Source organism: Mauremys reevesii, linkage group 3, assembly GCF_016161935.1.
Source record: "Mauremys reevesii isolate NIE-2019 linkage group 3, ASM1616193v1, whole genome shotgun sequence".
NCBI lineage: Eukaryota > Metazoa > Chordata > Testudines > Geoemydidae > Mauremys > Mauremys reevesii.
The window spans coordinates 97,875,876-97,897,920 of NC_052625.1; the positions used below are offsets into that span (position 1 = coordinate 97,875,876).

The 22,045-nt window shown below is 44.3% G+C and overlaps 1 protein-coding gene across 1 annotated transcript in view; it reads right to left on the reverse strand.

Moving 5' to 3' along the window:
* Nucleotides 1-22,045, reverse strand: part of AKAP12 (A-kinase anchoring protein 12) — a 133,112-nt gene that overhangs the window by 54,167 nt on the left and 56,900 nt on the right. The window contains exon 2 of the mRNA XM_039529365.1: nucleotides 2,629-2,746. Within this exon, the coding sequence (XP_039385299.1) occupies nucleotides 2,629-2,746 (118 nt within the window). The remainder of the gene's footprint in view (nucleotides 1-2,628; nucleotides 2,747-22,045) is intronic.

Below are 22,045 nucleotides of genomic sequence, written 5' to 3' on the forward strand. Positions count from 1 at the left end.
TGGTGTATCAGAGGCAATAGTGCCCAGAAAGTTGGTGTCCAGGGACAGCAACGAGGTACATTTCCTAAAAACTTTAGTATACTTCAAAGTGTAATCTTCAAGACCTTTCTATATTATCTAAATGGAGATAGGAGCTTCTGTGATTGACATGACAACCTGCTGAAGAGACAGAAATTAAAAAACTGCTAGCCAGATCAAGTGGATGCCCCCTTGGGAGAAGATTCAACTGAATATCACAGACTGTCACTCGCTCACTTTGGGTGTCGAAGACTAACCCTGTTCATAGTGACTTTATGTGTGGACATGAAGTCACTGAAAACGTTAAGCAAACAAAGGCCTTTTTTTGTTTGTTGTTTGTTTTAAAGATTATATTGAGACTGGCCCAGGTAATATCAGGGCACGTCTTCACTAGCAACGTTAAAGCACTGCCGCGGCACTGCTTTAACATGGCTGGTGTAGTCGCGACGTAGCGCTGGGAGAGAGCACTCCCAGCGCTCTAAATAAACCACTTCCACAAGGAGAATAGCTACCAGACACATGGGAGCGTGGTTCCCAGTGCTGGTGCACTGTCTACACTGGCACTTTACAGCAATGAAACCTGCAGTACTCAGGGGTGTGTTTTTTCACACCTCCCGAGTGAGAAAGTTGAAGCACTGTAAAGCGCCAGTGTAGACAAGCCCTTTGTCAAGCAAAAGTGGGAGCAGGGTGTTGGGGATGAGAAGAATATTGTACAAAGTATTCCTCCTCCTCTTTGCAGTCCTGGCACGGGGTCTCTGTTCTGCCGATCCAGGACCGCAGCTTTCCCCACACCTTGCGCCTTGGTGTCTTGGGCCCCCGGGCCATGCAAGAAGCTGTCTCCAGCCCTCTTCTCAGTGCTGCTCTAGCCCTAATCCCAACCTCATCCCCCCTTAATTTCCAGCAACTGTAACAATAAAAATAGTTTAAAAAATGAAAAAAAACCCATGAAAAATAAAAATAAAATAAAAAGTTGATATTAATTATCAAAATTAGGGAAAAAAAATTCTGCCAAGCCTAGATATAGTTAAAGGAATATACAGGGCCTCGAGTATACCATACCATAAAGCCTTTCCCCTTATGGCTGAAATACCCATAAGTAGACTTCCTCCAAGGTGCAAACAGACACAAGGCAGATATACTGAAATCTTGCCTCTAGAGCTTACACTCCTCAGTAACCAGGTGTTCAGAAGGAAGTGCCACAGGACAGATGAGGTGCCCTAATTGAGAGCTCCTTTGTGGCTACATCATTAATCTGATGAGTGTCCACTATTACCTGCAGCCTGAAGAAGAATATTCCTAGAGTCAAAAGGGGTCTAAGAGACTGTCACACTCTTGCCTCTCCTCACTTTGGAAAAGCTTCTTGCTATTAATGGAACTGATGGGTAAGTATGCAGGAGTTTCTCTCCCATGAAAGGAGCATGTATGCCCAGGCAGCACAAACTTCTAGCTTCAAGAGAAGCAAACTGATAGTGCTTCCTCCAGACGAGAGGAAACAAAATGATCTACTATGCCGTGATTTGAGGACTTTCTTTAGAGCTACCAAGGGCTTGATTACATGGTGCCTGTGTTAACACAACTGGAAACCATTTCGTTTGTGCCAGCGCATCCACACGGGGCAGTTAGCGGCCAGCACTTTGGTGCGCCCTGCAATTCACCCCCCCGTAGTCCACACTGTGTTGCAGTGTAGACATAGGCCAAGATTTTTTGGCGCTGCATCCTTCTTTCTAACCAGGTAGCAACAAATCCTGTGAGAAAAGGCCCAGCCCTACATGTACAGGCTTTCAGACACAGTTGTATCAGGGCTCTATGTAATGCAATTATGTGAAAATAAACATTGCAACTTTAATAAAAATCTTGCAAATGCAGTAACTCAGAGCACTTGGAAACACAGCCCTGTCCTATGATCCCCTCTGGGTTATTAAATAATACCACGTTGGAAATTAGAACCTGCACTCTCTCAGGCCTGTCTTGACAGGCAAAAAGTGTGTCTTTTTCAATTGTGCTAGCTGAAAAAGACTGAAAAGCCCCATTAAGATGCATGGTAACACATATGATATATATGTTGTAGCTCCCCCCTGACTACAACATAGCCAGCTAACAAACATAACAAGCAAATGTGCCTTCAGATGTGCTAGCTTGCATCTTACCAGACTATCCACTACTGGCCTCTACTGTGAGAGTAGGTTATAGAAATGGCTGTGATTCTTACCAGGTTATGGAAGTTGAATCTCTTAATCTCCCAGAATATTTTGCCCAATTTACCTCAAGAGCTGTTCTGGGTACTGTGGGACAGGCAAGCAGAGGCAGTGCAACTGCAAGGATTGATTAGAGTGCTCTTTGTGGAGGTGGAGAAAAACCACTCCTGAAACACGATGCTTGGGAAATTTGCACGGATTCCATTTGTAATGGGATTTGTTATCTGGTGAGGGCAAAGCTCTCATGATAGTGTGCCCTGAAGTGACAATAGCCTCCCTAAAAATACTGGTGATACAAAACCAGAACTCAGTGCTCCATAGGAAATGGCTAGTAGATTCTTATTTCATTTCCCAGTCCATCAAGCTATCCTCAGTGCTCTGTAACCTAGTCCATTCACTGTAGACTTTTACTTACCATCTGTTACAACTGTTTCTGTCTGCTGTCCATTCAGCTCCTCTGGCTGGAGGTTCAGCTCCACTTGCTCTTCCGCTATACCATTAATGTTGGATATCTGTCCATTCTTCTGTAAAAGCTGTATTGGCAAGGGGTGAGGTGGAAGGGGAAAAAGAGAGGGATACCGGTAAAATGTATTATAATTTTCAAGCTCAAAGTATCATTCCTTCTCTTCTTTCACATAATAAAAAAAATTCACCACTTCTCCTAGAAATTGTTTCACATTCAAATTCATTTTTATATGCATATGGTTTGGGGGAAATATAAGTACTAGACACTTACATAACGCTGTTCTTTTTAAAAGATATTAATATTAACTTTAATAAACCATTCGATCACCAAAGCACCTCTGTGAGAGAAGCAGGTATCTGGGATCATATATTTTCTTAGTCTGCTGCATAGGATTTACTGAAGAAACCATCTTGCCTCAGAATTGTGCAGCAGAATCTAACCTTGCATTTAAGAAATAATTTAAGATTCTAGCACTTATGATTGAGAAGAAAAACTTCTGAATGTGAACTGAAGCTGACTGATGCAGTGGTATCTTCCTGCGTCTACAGACAGCCTGAAACAGTAGCTCAGAGACTGATTTTCAGCATTCAGTTTGGGGAATGTAGGGGGTTAGCTCTGAAGATCAATGATCATTTAAAATGTCAACAACATTATTGCCATGTCAGCTTTTGGGGAAGGGACTTTTGGGAGGTGATCTAGGAGTTCAAGCCCTTCCCTCAAGATTTTGTCACATATGACCACCCCCCCCAAAAAACCCAAAAAACCCCAAAAACCTGAAGCCCCAACCAATCCCCATGTACCCAAAATGAAAACCACTCTCACACCTTCCAGGATTATAAAAGCTCCAACTGATCCTTGCCAACATGCCAAAACCAGCTGTTTCTCCTTCTCCCAGACAACATAAAAAAGGCTGTGAGTCTGTCACGGAGGTCACAGATTCCGGGACTTCTGCAGCGGCCGGTGCAGCTGACCGGGGGGCCACCTGAGCAGCTCGAGCACCCCCCAGCCATCCGCACGGACTACCGCTGGGGCAGTCTCGTCCCCTTGCCTCCTAGCATCCACAGGAATTTGGATGTGGGAGGGGGCTCAGGGCTGGGGCGTGGGAGGGGGTGAGGCCTCTGGGCAGCGCTTACCTCGGGGGGGGGGCTCCCCAGAAGCAGTGACATGTCCCTCCCTTAGCTCCTAGCTCTGCGCACTGTCTCTGCCCACAGGCAGCACCCCCGTAGCTCCCATTGGCTGCGATTCCCGGCCAATGAGATCTACGGAGCTGGCGCTTGAGGCAGCATGTGGAGCCCCCTGGGCACGCCTTCACCTAGGAGACGAGGGATATGTTGCTGCTTCCATGGAGGAGCAGAGCCGGGTAAGGAGCCTGCCAACCCCACCAACCCCTACTCAGCAGCAGCAGGGGACCCAGGTTATGTACTGCTGCCCGCCCCTTCCCCACCCCTTCTCCCGTCCCAGCACCAGACCTGTCCACACCCCCAGAGCATCCATGGCACCCCCGGCCTCCTGCCCCAGAATACCTGCAGTGCCCCTGGGCCGCACTCTGCCCCAGAGCACCCAAGTTTTAGTTAGGGGTATATAGTACAAGTCATGGACACGTCACAGGCCATGAATTTTTGTTTACTGCCCATGACCTGTCCATGGCTTTTATTAAAAATACCTGTGACTAAAACATAGCCTTAAACATCAACAATGGAGATTTGACTTGTTAATTCAAATACATGAGGTATATTGACCATGGAAATTTTGGGGCAGTGTAAAATAAACTAAAACAACATACAATATACTTGTATTATTCAGTTTCATATTTAAATCAGTCAGCAAAACCTTCCATCTTTTAAATTTAGCACTGAAGTACCAGAGAAACGAAAGTGCTTTACTACAGAATTTAGACCCAGCTTGCTGCACAATGCATGGATACTTGATTATCATCCCCATTTTGCAGTTGAGTAAACAAGGAAAACTAACCCAAGGCAAGATGTCGATGGAATCTACACTGCACCTTTTGGGCAATCTCAACCACTACACCACAATTGGGGCAGGCAGCTCCACTGGTGGCAGTGTTCATTCCACCAGCTCATCTAACCACACTCAGAGCAAGTCTAGATGACACAGTGGTAGCAAGAATACCCATGTCTACATAACAACTTTCACTGTTACTACACGTTTAAGGTACTTAACTTTACTACTGTAACCATTCCCACTGAAATCACTGAGACAACTCGTAGTCAAATTAGGCATGTGCTTAAGTGTTTGCAAGATTGGGGCCTAATTTCCTACTGTAGAGAAGTCCCACGAAGGACTTTTTGTCAAATCCAGGCAAGGGCGGCTCTAGGTATTTTGCCGCCCCAAGCACAACAGGCATGCTGCCTTCGGCGGCTTGCCTGCGGGAGGTCCCCGGTCCCGAGAATTCGGCGTCAGCCTGCAGGAGGTCTGCCGAAGCCGCAGGACCAGCGGATCCTCCGCAGGCATGCCGCCAAAGGCAGCCTGCCTGCCGCCCTCGCGGCGACCAGCAGAGCGCCCCCCGCAGCTTGCCGCCCCAAGCACGCGCTTGGTGTGCTGGTGCCTGGAGCCACCCCTGAATCCAGGATTAGAACAAGAGAGCTTGGTTCCCAGTCATGTATATAGACTATACCTCTCTGAAAAAAATATTTATATTGCTTCAAGGAATTTATTTATTTAGCGTGTGCATCGTTGTCTAGCCAAGCGATGGCATGTTCAGTGGCGTGATGCAGTTCTTCTAGGCCACTGCTTAACCTAGTCAGCAGGCATTCATCGACAATGTGCGTCACCAGCTGTGTCACGCCACAGCTACACAAAGGGCTGTCACGAAGGCCCCAGCGATACTGGTTGGCTGCACAGAGACCTTGCCTGGTCCTGAACCTGTTCAACAGGGACCATTGGCACCAGGGCAGGTCAAAACCAGGCGAGCAAATTATAGGGTCGGCAACAAGGAACTGGTTAGGGATTACAACAGATATCTCATCCCTCTCACCAAAGTGTTTCCACCCTAACATCCTGGCATGGAGGATGAGACCATAATGGGCGATGTGACGGCAAACATGCAGCTGGTGGTTTTAAAAGGTCATTGTGCAGTGGAAGGCTTGAGTTGGCGCGTACTTTCTCCAGTATTTGCCAGTGGCAACCTCTCATCTGATATGAGGAGGAGCAATATTGCTCAGAACTGGAAGCCATGGGAGTGAAGTCGGACGCAGGGTGCCAGAGATGATACACAGGATACACATATCGGCATGTAACTGTGTATCCACCAGTTCAAGGACTAGAATACTGTAGATGACCAAAGCTGTGTATTCTTTCTAACTAGGTTTAATTAAGCATAAGGCAATTAACATATGTTACCTTTGTCTAGGAACAAATTACAAATGAATGAATATAAAAAGTAAAAGGTCACTCAGTTATATTTCTGCATGAAATGTTTTCCCCAATATTGTTACAAATAACACCTAAAATTACTATAATGGCACAATTAAAGAAAAAAATCTCCGTATTTCAGCTTCTTTAATTTGTACAGTATTTCGTATATAGGCAATTTAACCTGTTTTTGAGGGTCTTCCACAGTAAGAGAGATTTTTTTAAAATATGAAATAAATTTATGAAAAAGCATAGGGGGGAGTGCTCAGTGGTTTGAGCATTGGCCTGCTAAACCCAGGGTTGTGAGTTCAATCCTTGAGGATGCCACTTAGGGATCTGGGGCAAAAATTGGTCCTGCTAGTGAAGGCAAGGGGCTGGACTCAATGACCTTTCAAGGTCCCTTCCAGTTCTAGGAGATTGGCATATCTCCAAAAAGGAAAAAAAAAAAAAAGAAGAGCACAAACATTGGCAGAGAAATTTAGGATAGTACCTGAAACTTTAAAGTAATTTTTTGAAATTGACTAAATATCCAGTTGATTGTGTCTCTTAAAGAGCTTTGTGTAAGCTCAAAGAGAGCCCCTCTGCCTGGAAAGGAGTGTGTTTTGGTAGCTCCCACAATGGGAGATGGTACAAAGAACAGGATGGGCCAGGTCCTGTGGGATTTCTAGCCTCCATGTGACTTCTGGGGTAGGCTTGAGATTTTGCAGGATTCAGCACAGGATTTGGAGCCGTAATATCTCATGGGATCTGGCACAAGATCAGGGCTTCCTGGGGGCAATGTGCCCCAGGCCCCGCAGGGGCGCCCAGGAGAGTTTTTCGAGGCCCCTAGAGCGGGGTCCTTCACTCACTCCAGGGACCCCAGAAAACTCTCGTGGGGCCCGGGCCCCCGGACCGTCTTCCGCTCTGGGTCTTCAGCAGCAATTCGGCGGAGGGGGCCCCCCACCGCCGAAGACCCCAGGCCCCCTAAATCCTCTGGGCGGCTCTGCACAAGATTTGGAGCCATGATCAGAGCCAGGTACTCAGAAACTGTTTGCTTGTTTCCCCACTCTCCCTGCTGTGCCCATCCAGATGAGGACTCAGTGGGACAATCTCCCTGGGCTCTGCCTCCTGCTGCTGCATGTGGGCTAGCAGGCATGTGAGCTGGTGGGACTGTGCCTGAATCACTTTACCCCAGAGTGGTTCACTTTTGTGGTGCCCCGTGCAAAGCTGCTGTGGGGCCAACTCTGGCAGCAAGGTAAAGGATGCCTCCCCTCTCCTGTGTGCTCCCAGTTCTCGGGGAGGCTGTGGGGCTAGGAATTCCTAGGGAGGGCAGGGCTAAATTCCATGACCTGGGCAGATCCCAGGTGGAGATTCCTGGCTGCCTCAGGCTATGGGCCATGCCCATGAGGGGCTGCAGGACTTGAGTTGGTGGCAGCTGCTGTTGGATGTGTGAGTGAGCCCAGTCTGCCCCCTACCTGTGGGGTGGATTTTACCTGGTAACTCTGTCTTGCTGTGTTAATCTAGTTGGTTCTTACCACGGGCCCATTACTGCTCCAGCAGGGCAGTGTGGTGGCTGGGCTGATCGTCCTGATCTGGGACTGGGTCTGACACTCCCTGGCTTAGTTTTTGCTCCTAGTACAGATCCCCTTTCTAGTTGTGCATTTGTCTGTGCTTGTGGTCTCTCCCTAATCTCCTGTGAGACACTAGGCATGCTTGTAGCCTATACATAAGTACAACATAGAAATTTGGATGTGAAAATGGAAACCTTCCATAGAATCATAGAATATCAGGGTTGGAAGGGACCTCAGGAGGTCATTTAGTCCAACCCCCTGCTCAAAGCAGGACCAATTCCCAACTAAATAATCCCAGCCAGGGCTTTGTCAAACCTGACCTTAAAAACCTCTAAGGCTGTGGCTACACTTAGCACTTCTAAGCGCTGCCACGATAGCACTGCCGCGGCAGCGCTTTGAAGCGCTAAGTGTAGTCAAAGTCCGTACTCCACCTCCCTGTGGGGAATAACGTACAGCGCTGGGAGCCGCGCTCCCAGCGCTGGGGCTTTGACCACACTGGCGCTTTACAGCGCCACAATTTGCAGCGCTGGAGAGGGTGTGTTTTCACACCCTGCTGCAGCGCTGCAAATTTGTAAGTGTAGCCAAGCCCTAAGGAAGGAGATTCCACCACCTCCCTAGGTAACCCATTCCAGTGCTTCACCACTCTCTGAGTGAAAAAGTTTTTCCTAATATCCAACCTATCCATCATGGGCCATAGGTAGTATGTCTGGTGTTGATACTGCTGGTGATGAGATGTGGGCAGCAAGACTGTTTTAATCAGACACTTATTCGGGAGTATCCATTTCCACTCCAAATATAATGGATTAAAGCCCTGCTTCAGACTGATGCACTTTAGTTACGGGATTTGCACATTTACATAATTACACTAGGGCAAACTTCGTTATTGTGGTTAGGAACTTAGACTGTAGAGATTGTATCATGTGTCTCACTCCGAAGATGGGACATTTCCACTCCTAAACATACTGATTATCTCTGTTCCTCCTCCCTGAAGTACAAGAATCTTTGTCCAGAATGCAGCCTTTTAAATTATAATGTACAAGCTGAAGAAGAACAATCATTTGCAATTGGAAGGCAAATGACTACTCCCTGACCTTGCTGAGCCCCATCCTGTCCAATGGAAACCAAGACAATAGAGGTATGAATAGATTATCTAGTGAAAGATGCTTGAAAAGCCCTGTGATAATCATCCATTGAGCAAACAGTGGTGGGAAGGAGCTTGTATGTGAGACTCTGCAGAACTGAGCTGATTGTTAGCTTAGCTTAGCCAGGTAGTGTCTCAACAGAGACATTCCCCTCCAATGAACCCTTGCTTATAGAGCCAAAGTGACTCTGCTTGTCAAGTTAGGAGCTGCCTCTACATTAGAATTTCTGCCATTCTGTGAATATGGATAAATACGGTAGCCCCTGATGTACCTCTGTCCCTCAGTGCTCATAAAACTGAGCATGTCACCAAAGCATGATGCACCCTTCAACTTTGCTGGGCTGCAGTCTGGTCTGTTAAATGGGAGAATTTGAGCCCCATGTCCTAACTGTAGCCTCAAGGCAAGGCATTAGTGTAGGTGGAAGCTTAACCCCCATTCTGTAGCCAATGCCTGCATTATTAGACTATGCCTTAAAAATGACTTTCAGTATATCTATCTCTGTCCTTGCATACCATTCCTGCTCAAGCACTTCAGTCAGTGCCAGTGAAGAATTCTTCCAGTCAGATGAGTGGTTTATGGACCTGGCTACTGTGTGAGTGCACCAGTCATTTGCTAGATGAACTGAACACTCATTACTAGATACCTAAATGGTGGAAATGGCTCAACTTTGGAATTTTTTCCTGCTCTCTCTCTCTTGTGTGCCCTCAAGTGAGCATGGGGAGTGCAGTTCTGATGCTGAATGAGCAGAACCAGCCCAGAAATGGAGTCCTACTTGCTCCAAATAGTCCATGCTTGTCAAATGTGCACATTGTGATCTCAGCAGAGACCTGTCTCAGTCTGTCTCCTCTGTACTCCCTGACACCACTGGAATGCATATAACTCCACGCTTGCTGGATTTAAGGACAGGACACCAGGGCTTATTTTCGCTCATGTCTTCCCCACTACCTGTGAAAGTGAGAGATTTGCCTTCCTAGCATGGGGCACAGCAGCCCTTCATAGGGAAGGGAAGTAGTGACTCCACCTGCATGGAATCCTTAATGTGACTAAGGCTCTCAAAGCACTCTCTCTTCTGTGTAGAGATGTTTAACAATTACCACCACCAAACAGAAACATTCATGCAATATTCATTTCATGGCCAAGCATGTGCCTGGGCTTAACAACGGCATAGCTGATGTTCTCTCAGGGTTTGTCTACACTGGCAAGTTTCTGCACAGTAAAGCAACTTTTTGCGCTCAAACTACAGATGTGTACACACTGCCAAGCCACTTTGTGTGCAGAAACTCCTCAGTTGCATCACTGCAAAAAAAACCACCTCAAAGAGAGTAATAAGGCTATTTGTGCAGAGGCTCCAGGGCTGTAATTGGCCTCCGGAGTTGTCCTATGAACACAGAGGATGTGTGTGTGTGTGTGGCGGGAGCTGATGTCAGGGTTTCCCCCTCTCCCGCCCTCAGGACTGGTTGCTTCCTGTCGCAGTCTGAACATACAAGACAGCGGGCTTGGCTACACTTGCAAGTTGCAGCGCTGGTAGAGGCTTTCCAGCGCTGCAATTACACCCCGTCCACACCTGCAGGGCACAACCAGCGCTGCAACTCCCTGGCTGCAGTGCTGGCTGTACACCTGGCCAGGTTAGGGTGTAGCGATTGCAGCGCTGGTGATCCAGCGCTGCTCATCAAGTGTGGACACACACCAGCGCTTTTATTGGCCTCCGGGGAATAAGGAGATATCCCAGAATGCTTTTAACTAAAATTACTCCCTTTGTTTTGTTATGCAGCCTCTCTTTGTTTTGTTGTGAACCTCCGGAGCTCCGTTTCTACCGGAGCTGCTAATCAGCTCCTGTTTGCTGTGATCAATCTGTGAACAATCAAATGAGATCCTCCTCCCTGTTGTGAACAGCTCTGTGGAGCTCCTCCGTTGCCCCTGCTGCTATCTAAAAAACAAACATAGCTCCTGTTTGCTGTGATCATCTGTACCTGGCTGTAAACAATCAAATGAGAGGCAGGCAGGGAAACAGCGGGGAGTCGGAGTCGTGCAGGCTGTTTGCAATTAAGAGTTAAGACTAAGGGGTCAGAAAAATGTTCTGATTTTTCAAGTCAGGAAGCTAAACACACAGTGTTGGCTCCAAAAATCCCCTCTCTCTTTCCCCCCGCTCCCTGTCACACTAGACCCCACTCCACCCCCCTCTTTTGAAAAGCACGTTGTGGCCACTTGAATGCTGGGATAGCTGCCCATAATGCATCACTCCCAACAGCGCTGGAAATGCTGCAAATGTGGCCACACACCAGCGCTGGTAGCTGTGAGTGTGGCCACACACCAGTGCTGCTCCTACACAGCTGGATGACCAGCGCTGCAAACGACCAGCGCTGCAAACTGTAAGTGTAGCCAAGCCCAGCAAGCGAAGGTTGTGGATTTCTCGAGCCATCTAGACAGACTTATGTGTAGTGCTGGAGAGGAGCCGGTGGTCGTGGTACATGTAGGTACCAATGACAAAGGGAAGGGTAGGAGAGACATCCTGGAGGCCAAATTTAGGCGGCTAGGAAAGAGACTGAAATCCAGGACCTCTATGGTGGCATTCTCAGAAATGTTCCCAGTTCCACGCGCAGGGCTAGGTAGGTAGGCAGGCAGAGCTTCAGAGTCTCAATGCGTGAGTGTAGAGAGGAGGGGTTTATGTTCATTAGGAACTGGGGAAACTTTTGGGATGGGGGGAGCCTATACAGGAGAGATGGGCTCCACCTAAACCAAAGTGGAACCAGACTGCTGGCACTAAACATTAAAAAGGTCATAGAGCAGTTTTTAAACTAGGAGATTGGGAAAAGCCAACTGGTGCAGACGAGCATGTGGATCGGACAGAGACTTCTCTTAGAGGAGAATCTATTGATAGAGATTGTCTAGGTTTATAGTCAGGAACAGAGGATGGAAGAGGATAATGTAAGGGCCAGATCAGACAAGAAACATTCACGTAAAAAGGAATCTGACACATCAGAAAAGGGCAGACAATTAAACAGTGACAAGTTTTTAAAGTGCTTGTACACAAATGCTAGAAGTCTAAATAATAAGATGGGTGAACTAGAGTGCCTTGTGATAAAGGAGGATATTGATATAATAGGCATCACAGAAACCTGGTGGACTGAGGACAATCAATGGGACACAATCATTCCGGGGTACAAAATATATCAGAAGGACAGAACAGGTCATGCGGGGGCACTATATGTGAAAGAAAATGTAGAATCAAATGAAGTAAAAATCTTAAGTGAATCCACATGTTCCATAGAATCTCTATGGATAGTACTTTCATGCTCTAATAAGAATATAACATTAGGGATCTATTATCGACCACCTGACCAGGGCAGTGATAGTGATGATGAAATGCTAAGGGAAATTAGAGAGGCTATCAAAATTAAGAACTCAATAATAGTGGGGGATTTCAATTATCCCCATAATGACTGGGAACATGTCACCTCAGGACGAAATGCAGAGACAAAATTTCTCGATACTTTAAATGACTGCTTCTTGGAGCAGCTGGTATGGGAACCCACAAGGGGAGTGGCAACTCTAGATTTAGTCCTGAGTGGAGCGCAGGAGCTGGTCCAAGAGGTAATAATAACAGAACTGCTTGGAAATAGTGACCATAATATAATAACATTTAACATCCTTGTGGTGGGAAGAACATCTCAACAGCCCAACACTGTGGCACGTGATTTCAAAAAGGGGCACTATGCAAAAATGAGGGGGTTAGTTAAACAGAAATTAAAAGGTACAGTGACTAAAGTGAAATCCCTGCAAGCTGCATGGGTGCTTTTTAAAGACACCATAATAGAGGCCCAACTTAAATGTATACCCCAAATTAAGAAACACAGTAAAAGAAATAAAAAAGAGCCACCGTGGCTTAACAACCATGTAAAAGAAGCAGTGAGAGATAAAAAGACTTGCTTTAAAAAGTGGAAGTCAAATCCTAGCGAGGTAAATAGAAAGGAGCATAAACACTTCCAAATCAAGTGTAAAAATGTAATAAGAAAAGCCAAAGAGGAGTTTAAAGAACGGCTAGCCAAAAACTCAAAAGGTAATAACAAAATGTTTTTTAAGAACATCAGAAGCAGGAAGCCTGCTAAACAACCGGTGGGGCCCCTCGATGACAGAGATAGAAAAGGAGCACTTAAAGACGATAAAATCATTGCGGAGAAACTAAACGAATTTTTTGCTTCAGTCTTCACGGCTGAGGGTGTTAGGGAGATTCCCAAACCTGAGACGGTTTTTGTAGGTGACAAATCGGAGGAATTGTCACAGATTGAGGTGTCACTAGAGGAGGTTTTGGAATTAATTGATAAACTTAACAGTAACAAGTCACCGGGACCAGATGGCATTCACCCAAGAGTTCTGAAAGAACTCAAATGTGAAATTGTGGAACTATTAACTATGGTTTGTAACCTGTCCTTTAAATCGGCTTCTGTACCCAACGACTGGAAGACAGCTAACGTAACACCAATATTTAAAAAGGGCTCTAGAGGTGATCCCGGCAATTACAGACCGGTAAGTCTAACGTCAGTACCGGGCAAATTAGTTGAAACAATAGTAAAGAATAAAATTGTTAGACACACAGAAGAACATAAATTGTTGGGCAAAAGTCAACATGGTTTCTGTAAAGGGAAATCGTGTCTTACTAATCTATTAGAGTTCTTTGAAGAGGTCAACAAACATGTGGACAAGGTGGATCCAGTGGACATAGTGTACCTAGATTTCCAGAAAGCCTTTGACAAGGTCCCTCACCAAAGGCTCTTACGTAAATTAAGCTGTCATGGGATAAAAGGGAAGGTCCTTTCATAGACTGAGAACTGGTTAAAAGACAGGGAGCAAAGGGTAGGAATTAATGGTAAATTCTCAGAATGGAGAGGGGTAACTAGTGGTGTTCCCCAAGGGTCAGTCCTAGGACCAATCCTATTCAACTTGTTCATAAATGATCTGGAGAAAGGGGTAAAAAGTGAGGTGGCAAAGTTTGCAGATGATACTAAACTGCTCAAGATAGTTAAGACTGAAGCAGACTGTGAAGAACTTCAAAAAGATATCACAAAACTAAGTGATTGGGCAACAAAATGGCAAATGAAATATAATGTGGATAAATGTAAAGTAATGCACATTGGAAAAAATAACCCCAACTATACATACAACATGATGGGGGCTAATTTAGCTACAACAAATCAGGAAAAAGATCTTGGAGTCATCGTGGATAGTTCTCTGAAGATGTCCACGCAGTGTGCAGAGGAAGTCAAAAAAGCAAACAGGATGTTAGGAATCATTCAAAAAGGGATAGAGAATGAGACAGAGAATATCTTATTGCCCTTATATAAATCGATGGTACGCCCACATCTTTAATACTGTGTACAGATGTGGTCGCCTCATCTCAAAAAAGATATACTGGCACTAGAAAAGGTTCAGAGAAGGTCAACTGAAATGATTAGGGGTTTGGAGAGGGTCCCATATGAGGAGAGATTAAAGAGGCTAGGACTTTTCAGCTTGGAAAAGAGGAGACTAAGGGGGGATATGATAGAGGTATATAAAATTATGAGTGATGTGGAGAAAGTAGATAAGGAAAAGTTATTTACTTATTCCCATAATACAAGAACTAGGAGTCACCAAATGAAATTAATAGGCAGCAGGTTTAAAACAAATAAAAGGAAGTTCTTCTTCATACCGCGCACAGTCAACTTGTGGAACTCCTTGCCTGAGGAGGTTGTGAAGGCTAGGACTATAACAGCATTTAAAAGAGAACTGGATAAATTCATGGAGGTTGTCCATTTACGGCTATTGGCCACGATGGGTAAATAATGGTGTCCCTAGACTCTGTTTGTCAGAGGGTGGAGATGGATGGCAGGAGGGAGATCACTTGATCATTACCTGTTAGGTTCACTCCCTCTGGGGCACCTGGCATTGGCCACTGTTGGTAGACAGGATACTGGGCTAGATGGACCTTTGTTCTGACCCTGTATGGCCATTCTTATGTTATGTTCTTATGCTGACACACTCTCTGTTCCCCAAAACACATTGTCTCTTTCCCTCCCTCCATACACACACACACACTCCCTATCACACACTCCCCCGCCCCGCCCCCGCCAACTTAAGTTGAAAAGCAGCTGGCAATGTAGTAGGATGCCCATGCAACAATGGGATTGGGGAACCTGCATCATGTGATGCTGTGCCTACCCCCCTGAGGCATTGCAAACCCTTCCCAAAGCACCCTGCGGCCAGTTGTACAGTGGGATAGCTACCACAATGCATTGCTGTCTTTGCCATTGCAAGAGCTGCTAATGTGGATGCGCTCCAGTGTCACAAGGAGCACAATGTGGACACGCAACAGAGGTTTAATTCCAGTGTTTTAATAAAAGTGGTATAACTTGTGGCACAGAAACTTGCCAGCATAGACATACCCTTAGTTGCAGGTCAGTGGATTCAGAGCACTAGCACAGGAAGCCAAGGCAGTGCTAGAACAGATGCTGGGAACCCTATGGAATCTTGGTTACTAGAATCAATATCCACTGCCAAGAGAGCACTTGCACCACACACCTTTTTACCTTACACAATGGCATGAGGAGTTTCGGGGGGGCTGGGGTCTACATCAGAACCCCAAATTTGGCAGTTCATGATCTTGCTATAGCTAACTGGTTGTCCAGGGTGTTCTTTTACTGCAGGTCTGCTGATTGTCTGGACCCCTATTGTGGATTGATGGTCCCCAGGATATGGAAGGGTTGGGCCATGCTCCTGGGGTGTGGAGCAATGTCAGGAAGCCAGGTTCCTTGCAGGTCCTTAGGAATTAGTTGAGGTTCTTCCTTGAGTCTCTCGTTTGGAGGGTAAGGCTGTACTCTACAAGGCAGCCTTCTGTTGGCTTTTTTCAGGGCCTTCCCTATCAGTGAGTTGTTCCCTTCAGCCAAGGGAGATTCTTTGGGGTGGGGGTGGGGGCTTCTTCATAAAAATCTTGTAGCTGTGAATGGTGGTTTTGAGGAGCCTGGGAACACCACCAGGCGGAATCAACTTATGTCACTCAGGGGTGTGAAAAAACACGACATACATTTTGCTGGCATAAGTGGTAGTGTGCACAGTGCTATGTTGCTCTCCATCCTGTCCGCCTAGAGTGGCTTCAAGAGCGATCTTACAGTGGTGCCGGTGTAAGGTCTCTAGTATAGACGTAACCTAAGTGTCCTTGCCTTCTTCTATATTGTGAGCACACCAAAGCTGTCTCTCTCACCAACAGAAGTTGGCCCAAAATAAATAAAATAAAGCCACCTCAAGAAGAGGCATAAAGCTTTTGCAATAAAGCTAAAGTGACGAAGTGTCAGTGTAGACACTGCTGCTTGATTTGTCGACATAACTGGCCTCCCCCAGTATCCCACAATTCCTGCCCTGACTGCTCTGCTCACTGTTTTGATCTATGCTGCCCTGCAGGCATGCACCCCTCTCCTTTCAAAGATTAAATCATTAATGTGGAATGCTTCTGGTGCCCTGCACTAGGAATACAGGGGCAGGCAGACTGGTGCTGCAGGGGGAAGGGGGGGAAGTGTGAGGGAGGGGGAGATGGACTGCTGTGCTGCTTTGACATTCCTCAGCACTGAGAGCTCACAGAGCTGCTCAGGATGTGTCTCCCGGCAGCTGAGGAGGCTGTGGGAGAACAGAGGGAATCACAGAACCATAGGCAGAGCAGGCTGCTTCGGGAGCATAACTTTTACTGACAAAACTTTGTTGTGTAGACGAGGCCTTAGAAATGGAGCTTTGAGATATGGTTAGTGACTGCAAACTGCTCCTGTTTTAAAAGTTGTTTGCAGTGTTGTTGTAGCCGTGTAGATCCCAGGATATTAGAGAGACAAAATGGGTGAGGTAACAGCAGAGTTTTGCCGCCAAAAGTAGCTTTGTAGTGAGTACGCCTCCCCTGTTTTGTCAGTTTGTAGACAAGACCTAAAGCAGATCCCCCTAGTTACATATAATTTCCTTCAATACCTAGTCACACTCATGTGTCATCTACATTGAAGACCTGCTAATTAAATGAAGGGTCCTTTGCTAAATGCCACCTTTCAAACAAAGTAAAGAACAAAATAATCTCTGGATGTGTGAAGCACCAAACTGGGTGGAGAAGGAACAACACTTTGGATTATAAAAATCCTTCCCAAACCAGTTAAAACAAGCTTTTGAATTGAGAGGTTTATTTCTTTGGATTAACAAATATCCTGTTGCAATGGAATCTCAAATCAGCATACAAAGCACTTGGCAAAGGTGTTAAATCTGCCTCTTATTTCAATGACCCACTTATTTGCCAAACCTCTGTCTGAGAAAGCTCCATTGTTGTTTGCAGTGTTGGTCTGAGGATATGAGAAAGACCAGGTGGGTGAAATAATATCTTTTATTGGATCAACTTCTGCTGGCGAAAGAGCTCTGTGTAGCTCAAAAGCTTGTCTCTTTCACCAACAGAAGTTGGTCCAATAAAAGATATTACTTCACCCACCTTGTCTCTCTGACAAAACTCCACACACTCCAGTGGAGTGTGTATTAGGTTCATGGTAGTCTGTTGAAAAGCCCTTAATTAAGTCAAATTGATTCCACCTGGTGGTGTTCCCAGGCTCCTCAAAACTGCCCTTCAGAGCTACAAGATTTATGAAAAAAGATACCAATGTAGCATAATGCTAATACCACAGATGGAATAATTTGGTTTCACAGTTTTCATTACATGCTGAGACCAGATATTAAATAGAAGTGGGGAAATGGGGAAGAGTTCAACACTCAGATTACATTCCCACTTCTCACATTTTCTTGTTTGCAAAGGTAAAGCACAGGCCCCTTAGAATGAGTAGTACTCCGGAGTATGAGGAACTGCAGACTTTGATATGGTTGTTTTGCACGTCTACACAGAATTAATTTAAGCTTTTAAATTCCATTGTAACATACTAAAGGCAGTAATAAAGATGGAGTATTGACTTAAAGTTTGTAAAGTACTTTGAGATTCTCTAATAAAAATCTACCAAAGGATATATTATACACTTTTAAAAGGTGTTTTCATAATTTCTTTGTACCAAGCTTGCTTGAATAAATTTAAATTTGTTTTGCTAAATATTATTTGTACAGACTATTATTCAGAATTGAAATTAAATAGCAAATAAATAAAATTGGTAACCAAGGACCTAATTATCAAACAAATCTACATGTTTAACTTTACATAAATGAGTTGACTCATTGGCTCCAATAGGACTACTCATGAATAAAGTTACGCTCATGCACATGCATTTATTTGCAGGCCCTCAGAGTTAAGGTTGCTTAAAGTCAAATTCAGTTACCACCATCTCTAAATTTCAAGGAAACCACAAGGCAATAATAATTCATGTATTATAACACTCAAATATTGCAGCCTCCTCACCTCCACCACAAACTCTCTTGAGTTTCCTTTTCCACTTTTCTCACCCAAACACACAACCTTAACTCCAACCACAGCTAAATTAAGATATATTCTCTATAGACACACACGCACTCAAAATCTACCATTTGTTTATTTGTAGATTAAAAAGTATGAGGTCGGAGACATTGTTGTGAATTTGAATTTGTTTTAGATGACATAAAATTATGCATTGTGGTTGGTTATACATTGGAAGTGCTAGGGAAAGTATGTTTTTTTGTGCTGGAATTAGAAATAACAGGTCTTCACTGACCTCTTTTTCCTGTAGCATTTTGTCTGGAAATGAGACATCACAGCTAGAGGTTGAAATCTGAGCTGTAGCTGTGTCCTCACATTCCAAGTCCTCCAAAGGCTGGCCAAGGAATGCAAAATTCCAGCCCAAGCACTGTTTATGGCAGAATGAGCTATAAGCCTCTGAAAGTACAGTAGCAAGACTCTGATCAGAAAAATTACAAGTGTTGGCCTTAGTAAGTGTTTATTTTAAACTATGTAATTAAAGAAGATTTTTTTTTCCAGAAGAGGAGATTTCTTGACGCCTACATGAAGGGCACCTGTAAAGGAATTATGGAATATTTATTTATTTATTTATTTCGAATTCCTACAAATATATGCAAAAGCACTTACCATATGTCATCAGTACCTTTGCCACAAATTACAAGTAGAACAAAACCAGCAGCTAACCCTTCACCAAAAAACTTGGGCCTCAATACAACTCCTTTACCTCACAAACTTAAGCCTTATCAAGCTCATCTCCACTCCAAAGCTTATGAGCGCTTGCAGTGTTCTCTGACTCAAACCTGGGTTACTTCAGACAGAATTCAGTGGTGAACCCCCCATCCACCGCTGCCCTCATTTAAACCAGCAATTCTGACAGAGTAAGATTTTTAGTTAAGTAAATTGAGGTGATCCAGTTCCTGCAGTGAATGTCATTTTACTGTGGCAAATAGCTTACTAGTATAAAGACAAAACTCACTTCAAAAGGATTTTCAAAAATCCTGGAAAAGGATAGCGCTATACACTGTTCTACATTCTTCTCAGACAATCACTCATGGCATACTAAAAAAGAAAACATGGCAAAAAAACAAAAGTACAATTTAATTGGCAGTGAAAGTTTAAGGTTCATTTGAATAGTACACTGATTCATCCATTTTTTTTAAAAAACAGTGTACTGTCTTAGTCTGCTCTTCTGCTGTCGCTATGAAGCTTGAATCACAAGTAAAGATCTGAGCTGCCAACTTCTAACCCATGGTTTCTCAACCCATATATTGCGACCCAAAATTGGGTTGTCTCAATGTGTCAAAGTGTAGTGTGGTAGGCCCAGGAGGAAGGAGGAGATCAGGTCTGGGGAGAGGGGTCGGGTCCTACCCTCAGTGGAGAGGGGGACCCTAGTGGTGGAGGGGAGAAAGGGCTGGTGCTGCAGAATCCACTCTGTGGCAGCTGTTCCTGCAGTTCCAGTCCTGCAGGGCTGGCAGGGCTTGGCTCCCTGGGTGTTGCAATCGGATTCATGGGGTTACAGCACTGCTCATTGTTTGGCCTAGCTGGTCTCCCTGTCATCTGCTCCCCTCCTGGTTAGGAGAGCCAGGCCAAACCTGAGTGATGGCTGCAACCCTGTAAGTAACAATGGCTGGAATGGAGAGCTGAGCCCAGCCAGCCTCGCTAGACAGGAGCCTCTGCTATAGTACACCCTGTGTACTTATTACATTAAAGTCTGTATTATATATTGTGGTTTAGAATATTTAGTAAGGTAGATTTTTTTTGCACTAAAGCTATTTGCTGGGTTGCAACAGATCATCAAAGTTAACAAATAGGTCCTGAGCCCAACAACCACTGCTCTAACCTATGATTACCAGTCAGCTGAATGGATCTACTAGCCTGCTCTCTGAGTTCAGACTAATGATTCAGCAAAATAAAATAAAATTAAAGATAGCCACAACCACTACAAACCACGCATACGCCCTTTACAAAGATGTTAATCTAAATCTTGACACTTCTGTTTTTGTGGAACTAAAGTACATTTTTAAAAAGTTTTAATTAACACACCAAACAAGGGAAAGCGTTTTTCTCTTTACTTGACTCACACCACTAGACTACTATCAATTAAAGATACACTACATACAACATCACATTCTGGTTTGTAAAAAGAACAGGAGTACTTGTGGCACCTTAGAGACTAACCAATTTATTTGAGCATAAGCTTTCGTGGGCTACAGCTCACTTCATCGGATGCATAGAATGGAACATATAGTAAGGAGATATATATACACATACAGAGATCATGAAAAGGTGGGAGTTGTCCTTTTTTTTTTTTTTGGTGGATACAGACTAACAGCTGCTACTCTGAATTCTGGTCTGTGACTGTTTGGAGAGGGGGCTGGGAAAACAAATTAACACTAATGTCATTTACTAAAGCCAAAATGCTGAAAACTGTAAGTATTGTTTATACTCCTATAATGTGAAATTATTACATTACATAGAGCTATCAACGATGTTCACCTGCCATATATTTAGCCATAGTTCTGTTATGCAGAAGATATTTTTTCCTTCCATCCACTGAAATCATACTCAGATATGTTTTTAATAAATATGCTTTTAATTCTACTATCTTGTTTTCCCACTTTAGGAAATACTGCTCTGATACGTCTGATTACTAGAAGTAATAGAATTATTTCCACAATTCCAAAACCAAAGAGCTTTAACTGAAAACCAAGTTAAGGTTGCTAAGTGAAAACACTGGTGCCACCTATAGTATAATTTACAACACCCAACCACTTAAGAAAATTATTAGTTAACAGCATAATAAATTTTACGCTGCCTATGTAATAAACGAACATACTGTCAGTATGAAGAAATGCATATTTAATTACAGAGCCTTTGTACCTGAGTTAGTCCAGATGAAAAATGTGGATAGCAATACTGCTCTGTACTTACCTAGTAATTTTTCATCTGTCGTTCTCAAAACACTTTACAAAGATAGGTAAACATTAGTCTCTTCTTTACAGTTGGCCTGGTTCAGATCTCTGTGCTTAGAGGCAACTTGCCAATGCTATGGACGTACCATTTCAGAGATCTAGGTTCTGCTCCCAGCTCTACCACAAACTTCTTGTAAATTTTGACAGGTCACTTCTTTGTTACTCATTCTGAAATTTCAGAGGGACACGAAGAAACGATACATCCTTTGTAAACATTTCCAAAAGGAGACACTAAATTTTTAACCTTATTAAGTACTGAAATTATTCAAAGTTGTAAGAAAGGTGTTCTAGCTGTAAAATTCTGTCCTGTTTAGGCTTTTTTTAATCATACCTATCACCAGGGTATCTGAATGCCTAGAAAGACTTAATCCTAAAAATTTCAAAGCAGAGACTGGTCATGAAACCATCAATCCTCTGAAAAACTCATACACAATGGTGCAGCTGGCATCCTCAGCAACACAAACTACTGCGAGCATATCAAATCTGTCATCCACTCCCCACACTGGCTTACCACAGAATACCATATCAAATTCAAGGTGCCAAGTGCACACCTTCAAGGCACTCAATGGTTTGGGCCCAGGATATCTAAAAGATCACCTCAAACTCCATGACAAGGTCCACAGTGAGCAGCTCTGGCACAATGGAACTCTCCACAGCAAGAGTGGGAAACAGAACACTCCTGGGACTCAGTCCAACACCACGGAATAAACTCCCACAAAAATTAAGAACCACCACAAATCATTTGTTGCAAGTGCAAGGCACACTCCTTTACCTTGCTTTTGCTAATATAAACACATAGCACAGTGCAGATATATTTTCAAAAATAGAAATAAAACCCACATATAATTTCTTGTTGGGGAGAAGAAGAGAGCTGGGCAGGAAATGATTTTCCCATCTCATGAGAATTTT